The 11695-nt window shown below is 36.2% G+C and overlaps 3 protein-coding genes across 3 annotated transcripts; 1 reads left to right on the forward strand and 2 right to left on the reverse strand.

The window, feature by feature from the left end:
* Nucleotides 1-2915: 2915 nt before the first annotated feature.
* On the reverse strand, nt 2916-4254 carry LOC149107373 (olfactory receptor 14I1-like). Its single transcript, XM_089297006.1, has one exon. The coding sequence runs from the start codon at nt 4013-4015 to the stop codon at nt 3047-3049; it is 969 nt and encodes a 322-aa protein (XP_089153132.1). The 5' UTR covers nt 4016-4254; the 3' UTR covers nt 2916-3046.
* Nucleotides 4255-5260: 1006 nt separating this feature from the next.
* LOC149107374 (uncharacterized) lies at nt 5261-6370 on the reverse strand. Its single transcript, XM_089297060.1, has one exon. The coding sequence runs from the start codon at nt 6368-6370 to the stop codon at nt 5429-5431; it is 942 nt and encodes a 313-aa protein (XP_089153186.1). The 3' UTR covers nt 5261-5428.
* Nucleotides 6371-10074: 3704 nt separating this feature from the next.
* Nucleotides 10075-11188, forward strand: LOC149107375 (uncharacterized). Its single transcript, XM_089297092.1, has one exon. It carries the CDS (start codon nt 10095-10097, stop codon nt 11088-11090), a length of 996 nt encoding a protein of 331 aa, XP_089153218.1. The 5' UTR covers nt 10075-10094; the 3' UTR covers nt 11091-11188.
* Nucleotides 11189-11695: the final 507 nt, after the last annotated feature.

Genomic DNA, 11695 nt, shown 5'->3' on the forward strand with positions numbered 1-11695 from the left:
ATTGATAGGAAACCGTCAACTCACTTTCCTTTTTATATATTCATTTACCTTTTTGTGGGAATCGAAATAATCGAGCATATGGCTCTGACAAGCTTTTCTCGTCTCTTGCTTTATTGGATTTCTTGGTCACGTGGTAAACCATGTTCTTGTGGTTCATCTCGTAAAATGAAAATTTCAAAACGTCACATCTTTTGAGTAGATAAACATTTCATTTTTTCTTCGCTTTGGGTTCCTGGTGAAAAGGTCTTTCAAATAGTGATATCCTATATTAATAAAGCCAAAATTCGACCGTTACTTCATGACGTCATTTTCTTAGTCGCCAAAATGCCAAAGTCTTAGAAACTAAAAACTTAGAATTTTAGAGAATTACAATTTCTATCTGGTGCAAAGTTTCAATATTATTGAATAAAAACGCAGGACTTTATTCACACAGTGCACCTTTTGGCTCTCTCTGTGCCTACCGTGAAAAGAGCCATTACTTTACAAAGAAAACTCCGTATTAGTTTAGTTTTAGAACATATTTTATTCATTTATTTATGTGGTTAATGATATATTTGGAAGAGGACCTCTCTGTATATCACCGGTAGGTGAAAGAGCTTCCTGTAATAATAATAATCATCATCATCATTATTATTATTATTATTATTACTATCAGAAATTCTGTTGTTCCTTAAGTTTTCGGTAATTATAATAATAATGATAATATCAAAATAATAATGATACTAAATTATTATTATTATTTTGATATTATTATTATTATTATAATTACCGAAAACTTAAGGAACAACAGAATTTCTGAATTTTTTACCAGATACATGTAAGATTCAAGTTTGTATGGAAAAGTGCTCAATAAAGTTTGTTATTATTTTTTATTATTATTACTATTATTATTATTATTATTATTATTATTAACTCCAAATCTAGAACGTGAGATGATTCTGTGCAGTAGTTTGCGGCTGTACATTTATAAATTACTTTGTGTGTGCAAACTGAACAGCAATCCGGCGCTGTGGTCTATTGCAAATCCACAAAATCAATGAAAGTAAGCACTTTTCTTCCTAAAGCCGGGATTCCGATACGTTTTATTTAATGTAAAATGTGTTACTTTGACAGCGAAAACAGTTAAATACAGTGCAATCCCGATTTTTCGAACCTGCAAGGGAAACGAAATCGGATAGTTCGAGAAATCGGGGGTAAAATTATAGCGTTTGACTGAGGAGGGGAACGACTTCTGGTTCGAGTTATCGGAAGGTTTGAAAGACTAACTGTCCGAGAAACCGGGATTCAACAGTATAAATAACGCGCATCGCGCTTGGCGATTTACAAAACGTACGTATTCATTTGGTGGGCAGTGGTTTAAGGCCAAATTGCGAAAGTACATATCGATCTCAAATGATCAGAAATGAAATGTTGTTATTCTTCCAGGCATCACATAAACCCTCAGGATAACGTGTAATCAGGGTAAAACTTCGAGTGTTAAATTTTTAAGTAAGGCTTCGTCTTAATCCAGACGAAATATTGCTGAAATATTGCTTAAAGATCGCCTAAAACGAAAGTTTGCAACGCTCTCCCCAAAATTCTTGGAAAGTGCGCAATACGGTTAATTTCATTTGCATTATTTTTCAAAACACTTTAAATGGATAATTTATTGCAAATTTTTGTCTTCTTAAACGACAAAATTTAAATTGACATTATAAGCTGCCGAATCCTTAGTTTCTCTGCAAAACGGTATTTCGGAGGAAGCAAATCAAAATTACTTCGTAATTTAGATGCCAATAAGATGGATTCTAAAAAGAAGCCAATATTCCAATATAAATGCAAATGCAAATACGGTGCACTGCACTTGAATTCAAATGTTTGGAAACCAAAACATCATCATTTCTCTAACTTCAATTGAAGATTTTAATTAAGTTTACTTTACTTGCTTTTCTATGTCATTCTGTAATCGGAAGCTACCAAAACCAAAACTCAATTTTCAATTCAGTCCAAATCAGTTGTTCATATACTTTACTCTAATAAATGACTACAAGATGATTGCATGTGAACTGTATTTTAGTGTTTTTGTCTTGCCCAACTGTACAGTTTTTAATTACTTTTGTTGACGTTGCGCTGATTATACATCATATTCTATGTTGGTTGTGATTGAATTTGTCGTACCTACGCTGAGCAAATTCATCAAAGAGAAAATAATTAATTTCTTGAACAGTCGATTAATTTCGATCATAACCACGTTATTCATGTTGTCTTTGCTGTACATGAGGGTATACACGAGGTGCAAGCTTTAATCTGAGACTTGATATCTTATCTTTATTATACCAGCTTAGAATTCAAAGTGTAAGGTAGGTAACGGACTCAAACTGGCATATTACTCCAACATTTCAAGAGTCAAAACAAAAAAAGGGAGTCCAGTTTAAATCAGTGAATCTTTTTGACTCGCTTTAGTCTAACCGAAACGTTCTCCACGCTTCTGATCATTACTATTTTGGTTCTACAAATCTTCGTAATACTAAGCCTTCCTTTGATAACGAAGCGCACAAAGTCGAAAAATAGAATGCAAATTATTGGAACCCCGCGAGAGTCGGACAACGTAAGCGTTTTCTGAGAGAACTAGGAGGAAAATGAACGCCAAATTTTTGTTTGAAAAATTGTTTTAGGAACACTTGCTTACGCGCTTGAAAAGGCGTCAAATCTTCCACCAATCCGTTTTGTTTGTCTGAGTTTGTCTGAGTTATGACGTCACTCGCGCGCTTCGCTATTGATAATGACTGGATAGATCTTCGCTCAGCTTCTCCAAATTCTAGCCTGGCGTGTTCTTATCACTTTTTCTCCATCAAATTTCTTTCAAAATCGCCAGCATCAGCAGTTTCTCTCGTCTAAAAACGTTGCACGTTCGATGATCGACCCAATTCATCCATCCGATCATCATGACCTTTATCAAAAGCCATTTGACACACCTACGAGAACAGGTTTTTTTTTCAAAAACCCTTTGTACTTGGTAATAGTGGTCTCTAATTCATAATGTTAAGCAAGTTTGCTTCACGACTTTCTAGCCATCTTTGCAAAGAAGGTGATTTAACAATTGCTTCACGCCGTTACGAATATCATTCATCCTCCAGAGGTACATGAGAGGATTGAGTGAAGACGATAAATAGGAAAACGTTAATGCTATTTGAAATGTTAAATCTAACACAGAAAGATTGTACGAAAAGAGCGAAAGTACAACAAATACAAGAAGAGGCAAGACACTAGCGAAAAGTAATGCCAAAATATACAGGATCGTAAACACAGATTTCTTGTACTTTGCCAAGTTAATTGCTGGTTGGCCAAAGTTCTGAGACGTTTCATTGGTTGTTACTTGGAGTGGATGACGACGAATAATTTTGAAAACCTTAAAATACGCAATCGAGGTTGTAATAATACAAAAGAGTAAAATGACGGAAAATACTGTCGTCCAAACGGGATCAGAAATTTTTTTTAAGATGTGCTTCAAATGAACTGCTGCGAGTGGTATGAGAACGACCATCAATGCTGCCACAATCAAACAACTACGTCGCACAGTCAAGAGTGATCGACGAGTCATGTGCAGCCATCTTTCGAAAGACATAAGTGTTATAAGTAGTAATGTTAAGGCATTAAAGTAACTGGAACAGCCTGCAGAAAAAGCTATGGTATAAGGCAGAAATGATAACAGTGGGGCGTTAGTTTCCTGCGACGATTCAAAACAAATAAATCTGCTTGCCACAAATAACGGCTGTGTGATAAATCCTGTGCAAAAGTCAGTAAAAGCCAAACCGCTCAACAGAATGTAGGATGGTGTTCTAAGAGTCTGATTCCTCCAAATTACCGCCATGATCAAGATGTTTCCCACTACCGCTATCGGTGACAACACAGCTAAGACAACTGACGTGGAAATAGTTACTGCGTTAAATGTAAAACTATTGTTTCGGACGCCGCTGCCTAAGTAGCAAAACTTCAAATGATCGTGTGTTGGAGACACGGTCAGGTTACTACTCATGATGGCACTCGGACTGAGGCGAGTGATAATCTTCTCTTTCGTTAATTGTGATGCACATAAATCCTTGTGACCTCGTTCAATTCTTCCTTACGGACAGCTTTCTCCATTCCGCATCTCCAATACTTCTGGTACCAAGTCATAACGGACAGGTTTCCTAGATATAATCTAATCTTGGACAAATATTTGTATTCTGTCAAGGTCATTTAATTTCATTATTATTAGCATTACTTCTAAGGAAAACAAATAAAAAGATATTGTTTCCTCACCTTTCAATTCTTTCGGACCTCGACAGTGGAAAACTTTGTGTTTTTTTTTTTCCCTCAGTCTCACCTCTTGTGGTGCCAAGAGATTAATCATTAAAGTTTGTTTTCAAAAAAGCATTAGTTCTTAGATACAATTTAACATTTACCAAACAATTTTAATCAGCATTATTAAGTCCGGAAGCTGTTTTTTTTTTCCGTATAATTTTCGAGAAAAGTTGAAGATATTGGTTCTATTTCTGTTCAGGCGATTCTTGACCAATTACTTCAAATATTTTTATCAACACGTTGTGCAAGTAAAACTCATTTATAGATAACCTCCGACTTTCGAATGTTTTTCTGCATGACCCTATTTTGTGTGTAAAGGCTTCTTAAATCTCTACAATACAATAAATTATGCGACGGCTTACATAAAAGGAATGAAAAACAGGGCAGAGGGATGAAATTAATAGAACTGCAATCTTCATCTTGTTTTAAAAGCAAAACATCACAATAGGATACATGTACATAGAGGGAGCTGGCGACTTTTATTTAGGCATGAAAACAGCGATAAAAATTAAAACAACAGAAAAGCAAGAAAACTGGGTCCAAAGCATAGTATATTTAACAAACAAAGAAGCCTAAGCTGTGTATTACACTGTGATAAAACACGACGGGCATTTCAGAACATGAGGGACATGTGGAAAACACAAGCCGTAGGCGAGCGTTTTCTACATTTCTCGAGTGTTCTCACATGTCCGGAGTGTTTTATCACAGTGCTTTGTGATATAGAGGGAAATATAGCAGGCAACACAGCTTGCCAATCTCGCGCCGTCCGCTGAGAACATTTCGGAAGCTAAACAATAGATATGCAAGGAATATTGCATACAATGGCTACAAAGAAGTATTCGTTCTGTTTCTTAAATATTTCTTATATCTCAAACTCCTGGTTTCCCAAATTTTGGGCCTCTGTTCATCCTTTACGTTCTGAGCCACTTAAAAATGAAGTATTTTTTTTCGAAGACCTTTAGAGCAACAAATAATACATTCATTAACATTGTCATTCTCATTCTCATTGTAGTGAGTCCTTTCTGTAAACCTGCTTGTACAATACTCGGCTATATCTTGTATACATGAATCATACAGATCATATTGTTGTAAAGTGCGTCTCTAGCTAGGTTTCCTTACAAAGAAGTCTCCGTAGTAATTGTTTCGCCCCATTACGGATGTCATTCATTCTACACAAGCAAATGAGAGGATTCAGAGCGGAAGACACAAACAGAAACATTAGTGAAATTATAAATGCCATCTCCAAATCAGAATGGTTGTAATAAAAAGAGAGACCAGTGAAGAGAATAAATGGAAGGTAACTGATATAAAAAACTCCTAAAATGTACAAGATTGAGAAGACAGATTTCTTGTACTTCGCCAGGTCTATTGCCGGCTGAGCACTATTTTGACGCGGCTCGTGTGCTTGAACTTGTTGTTGGTGACGACGAATTATTCGAAAAACTTTAATATAGGCGGTCGATGTAGTCATTAGACAAAACAATAAAATGACGAACAAAATGGCATTCGAGACGAAGCGATGAGTGTTCCTAAACAAATGCAACAAGCGAGATGCTACTAAGGGCATCAGAAGGAACATTGTAACTGTCATCATAATACAGGAACGACGCACAGTCAGCAAAGATCGGCGAGTCATGTGTAGCCATCTTTCGACAGACATCCATGTGAGAAGAAATAGAGTTAAGGAGCTAAAATACGTACCACTGCCTTCGGCAGTTGTTCTTGTATAAGCGAGAAACGAATGCTCCATCTTTTCTTCCTCGGAGTCCATAATACAAATGAACTCGGCTGCAATGTGAAAAGGCTGGGTAATTAGTCCCGTACAAAGATCAGTAAATACCAAAAAGCCCAGTAGAATATAGGAAGGGGTTCTTTTAAGAGACTGGTTCCTCCAAATTGAAGCCATTATTAAAGCATTCCCTATCACTGCTACCGGTGACAGAATGGTAATGATGATGGACGTCACTACGATTACCACAGTCTGCTTTTTGTCGACGCCCTCTAAATGGCAAGGACTGTAGTAACTATATGGAATAGAAGAAGACATATTGTTGTGGCAGACAGTGGAGCCTTAAAAGAGGGAACGGTGACTCTTCAATAAGGCGGAAGTAATCTTTTGTCTCTTGTAGACCACACTATTGTCTTGTTAAAGCTTGTTTCGAGTTTACTTTTTATTAACGAGAACTGAATGGAATTCAAGATAAAGTGTACAAAAAACCCCCGTAGTGTCTCTTGCTATATTTATCCTTTATGACAAGTGGGTCATTTCATTATAACTAACTTGAAATTAGTTAATCGACAACTGACAGTCTTCTTCCGTACCGCAACAAACATACGACAAAAGAGCCAAGGAAAGTATCATAATTAATCTATTAAAACTGAGCCACTGACTAATGTTGGGGCTAAGCTTAAGGATACATACGCTCAAAAATCAAAATTAGAATTAATAGCAAACACTGGTCCAAATAGCTGCATTTTAATACATTAAAATTCGATACGGTATCGTTAACTTTCATTTCATGACATGGTTACCAAGAGTGTTCCTGAGTTACCAACCTTTATAATTCATACTTTAAGATTAGAAAAGCAATCCAAATGTTGACGACAAAGCTCTTGTTAATTAAAAATAAACGTTGATTTAAATCAAAATATTCAGTCGACTATTACGTTTCTTCTTTCTTTGTTTCGCTCTCGGTGGAAAGAGAAAGCAATTTTATGGCATGGAATTTATGTCTTGATCTTTTCTAAGTTCTTTCACGAACACGTTTTTTTCGCTGATCTCGCACTTATATCCGAAAAACGTGGTTTCATCTGTTTTTTGAATTTATTTTTGGATATTGACACATTGATAGGAAACCGTCAGTTCACTTTCCTCTTTATATATTCGTTTACCTTTTTGTGGGAATCGAAAGAATCGAACATATTGCTTTGACAAGCTTTTCTCGTCTCTTGCTTTATTGGATTTCTTGGTCACGTGGTAAACCATGTTCTTGTGGTTCATCTCGTAAAATGAAAATTTCACAACGTCACATCTTTTTAGTAGATAGACATATCAAGTTTTTTCTTCGTTTTGAGATCCTGGTGAAAAAGTCTTTCAAATAGTCATGCCCTATATTACTAAAGGCCAAAATTCGACCGTTACTCGCCAAAAATGCCAAAGTCTTAAGAAACTAAAAACATAGAATTTTTAGAGAATTAGAATTTCCATCTGGTGCAGAGTTTCGGTATTACTGAATAAAAACGCAGGACGTTTTTCACACAGTCACCTTCCTCTGTTTCCTCTGTGCCTACCGTGAAAAGAGCAATTATTTTGCCAAGAAAACTCCGTATTAGTTTAGTTTTAGAACATATTTTATTCCTTTAATCTTGTGACTTATGATATATTTAGAAAAGGACCTCTCTGTATATCACCGGTAAGTGACAGAGCTTCTTGTAATAATTATAATAATAATAATAATTATTATTATTATCATTACTATTACTATTACTATTACTATTACTATTATTATTAGTATTAGTATTATTATTATTATTATATTTATTAACTCCAAATCTAGGACAGGAGATGATATTGTGCAGTATTTTACGGCTGTACATTTGTAAATTACTTTTCGCGTGCAAACTGAACAGCAATCCGGTACTGTGGTCCACTGCAAATCCACAAAATCAATGAAAGTAAGCAATTTTCTTCCTAAAGCCGAGATTCCGATACGTTTTATTTAATATAAGATGCATTACTTTGACAGTGAAAACAGTTAAATACAGTGCAATCCGATTTTTCGAACCTGCAAGGGAAAAGAAATCGGATAGTTCGAGAAATCGGGATAAAATTACAGCGTTTGACTGAGGAGGTAAAACGACTTCTGGTTTGAGTTATCAGAAGGTTCGAAAAACTGAATGTCCGAGAAACCGGGATTCACTGTATAAATAACGCGCATCGCACTTGGTGATTTATAAAGCTTACGTATCCAGTTGGTGTGCACTGGTTCAAAGTCAAATTGCGAAAGTATATATCAATCTCAAATGATCAGAAATGAAATGCTGTTATTCTTCCCGACATCAAATAAACCCTCAGGATAACGTGTATTCAGCGTAAAACTTCGAGTGTTAAATTTTTAAGTACGGCTACGTCTTAAGCCAAACGAAGTATTGCTGAAATATTGCTAAAACGTCGCCTAAAACGAAAGTTTGCAACGCTTTCGCAAAATTCTTAGAAATTGCGGCAATTCGGTCAATTCCATCTGTATCATTTTTCAACAGTATTGTAGATGGATAATTTATTGTCAATTTTCCCTTCGTAAACGACAAAAACTCAATTGATATTATAAGCTGGCGAATCCTTAGTTTCTCTGCAAAATGGTATTTCGTAGGAAGCAAACCAAAATTACTTCGTAATTTAGATGCCAATAAGATGAATTCTGAAAAGAAACCAGTATTTTAATATTAAGGCAAATGCAAATACGGTGCACTGCACTTGAATGTTTGGAAACCAAAACATCATTTCTCTAACTTCAATTGAAGATTTTAATTAAGTTTACTTTACTTGCTTCTCACATCATTGTGTAATCGGAAGCCTAGCAAAACAAAACTCAATCTTCAATTCAGTCTAAATCAATTTTTCATATATTTTACTCGAATAAACGACTACAAGATGATTGCATGTGAACCGTATTTGAGTGTTTTTGTCTTGCCCAGCTGTGCAGTTTTTAATTAATTTTGTTCGCTTTGCGCTGATTATACATTATATTCTATGTTGGCTGTGACTGAATGTGCCGTACCTACGCTGAGCAAATTCATCAAAGAGAAAATAATTCATTTCTTGAATAGTCGATTAATCTCGATCATAACCATGTCATTCATGTTGTCTTTGCTGTACAGGAAGGTACACATGAGGTGCACGCCTTATTCTGAGACTCGATATCTTATCTTCATTATACCAGCTTAAAATTCAAAGTATAAGGTACGTAACGGACTCAAACTGGCATATCACTCCAACATGTCACGATTCAAAACAAAAACAGGGAGTCCAGTTTAAATCAGTGAATCTTTTTGACTCGCTTTAGTCTAACCGAAACGTTCTGCACGGTTCTGATCATTATACTACTTTGGTTTTACAAATCTTCGTAATACTACGCCCTCCTTTGATGATCTACGCAATGTAACTTTCTTGAAACAGAGATTGCGCTATTCATAGGTATTAGGGAGTTTAAGTAACGACGATGGCGACGCCATGGACAACGTCGACTAAAAAATGAATTCATATTTTTACCTAAGAATTTTGCGGTACTCTAGTCATTTCGATTCGTTTGTTTCTCTTTGTCAAAACTATCCCAAAATTGAGTATGGAACACAGCGTACAACTGGAATTTAAAATGTCTCCAGACGACGCAGACTTTGGGCATTTCGCGTTGTTGTTTTGCAGGGGACGGCAAAGAAATGTACCAAACAATTATAACGCACGTGCACAATCGCTGCATTTCTTATTAAATCTTTTGTTTAGCGACGTTCCCGTTGCCGTCTTCTTTAACTCCCTACTGATGAGAAGTTAGGTGCGTGAACCAAAACTGCATAATTTAAAGTTGTTAGTCTACATCAAGTGGCTGGTGGCAAGAGGTGGGGCGAATAAATACTGATTGAACCAATCCTACCGATTGGTTCATATCCATACTTTATCCAAAAAAGAAATGTCTTCCATGGTGATGATAAGAATATTTTTACTCTTTGAATTATTTGTTGGCCACAGGTGAAAGGAGAAGGGGAAAATTCATCTGATGGTCGTTTTCCAATCTCGGTGGACCGCCCTGTTCAATAACACGATGAAGCTTTTTACAAATGATTCGTTCAGGCTTTGCATCCTGGATGGCGTCGCAAGAGACCGCAGTTCTGTGTTTCACGCAGTAACTCTCACGGCTTTACTGATCACTGCAATTTTATCTCCAGTGGCAGTGGTAGGGAATGCATTGATCATGGTTGCAATTTGGAAGAACAAGTCTCTTAAAACACCAACCTACGTTCTTCTCCGTTATTTGGCGTTTACCTATCTTTGCAATGGACTCGTCATCCAGCCTTTTTTTGTTGCAGGCAAACTTATTTGTTTGGAAACACCACAGAAGATAAACAGTCTGCCTTTATTCCAAATTTCTACTGCAGTTATTACATATGGATGCGGTGCTTACATTTGTTTCTTGTCTGTGTCGCTTCTTACACTGATGGCAATTGAAAGATGGCTGCACATGGCTCGCCGAACTTTGCTGACTGTTCGCCGTATCCATTTTATCATGGTAGCAATCTCACTTCTTCTGATTCCTTTTGCAGTCTTTCACTTTTTGCGCATCTTCAATAATACGTATCGACTCGCTACTGCTATCACCTTTTTCTTCGTTTTCCTGTTTTGTACTATAAGCACAACGCTTGCTTATTTTAAAGTCTTTCAAATCATTCGGAGTCACAAACGACAAATTCGAGCAAATGAACCGGCTCATAACTTTTGCCATCAGGCAATCAACTTAAAAAAGTACAAAAAATCTGTGTTCTCGATGCTTTATATTTTAGGAGTATTTTACATTGGTTTCTTGCCCGTCCTTTTCTTCCTTGGACTATCCATCTGGTTGAAGGACTCTCAATTAGAGTTGTTTTCTACAGTGTCAGCGTCATTTTTGTTTTTGTCCTCTTCGCTTAGTCCTCTCATTTACCTTTGGAGGATGAGTGATATTCGCAATGGTGTAAAGCAGTTGCTGAAGCAACTATTTTGTAAAGTGGACAACTAAAGAAGAACTCAGATGAATGTATAGTGTCATAAAATGACACTTTTCTGGTCTATACGCTTAAGACACTTTAAAATGCATATAGTTGACGATATCAGGAAGTCAGTGTAAAATTTGATCTTACCTAAATCGCAACATTTTGAAACATGATATCAAATATCACCTTTACATTCAAATGCAAAGCTGTCATTTTTTCTTTGCAATAGGCCATGTTCGAAATGTCACTAACATGGTTCAAAGGCTTTCGATACAAACGCCTATATTTGGTGTTGTTTTCTTTGTATCCAAGTGTCCTGTCCAATTTCGGTATATTAAAATTGAGCCCAAGACAATAGATCTCAGCACGAGGCTCTGGGGAATAACTACAGAGTTTATGGGCTTTATTCCACGGAGCCTTGTGCTGAGGTCTATTGTCTTAGGCTGAATTTTAAAATATCGAAATTGGTTTATTGAGGGACAAAACAAACTTACAAAATTTGCAGTTTTGACCTGAAAGCCTCGGAGCCATGTTAGAATATTAATATATCGAACTTGGCCTATTTTTGGCTGTAAACTGCATTGTCGAATATTAAAACCGAATAAAATCAGTAACAAGAAATGATAAATGA

This window comes from Orbicella faveolata, unplaced genomic scaffold, assembly GCF_042242905.1.
Source record: "Orbicella faveolata isolate gen_17 unplaced genomic scaffold, um_ofav_v1 contig_27, whole genome shotgun sequence".
NCBI lineage: Eukaryota > Metazoa > Cnidaria > Anthozoa > Scleractinia > Merulinidae > Orbicella > Orbicella faveolata.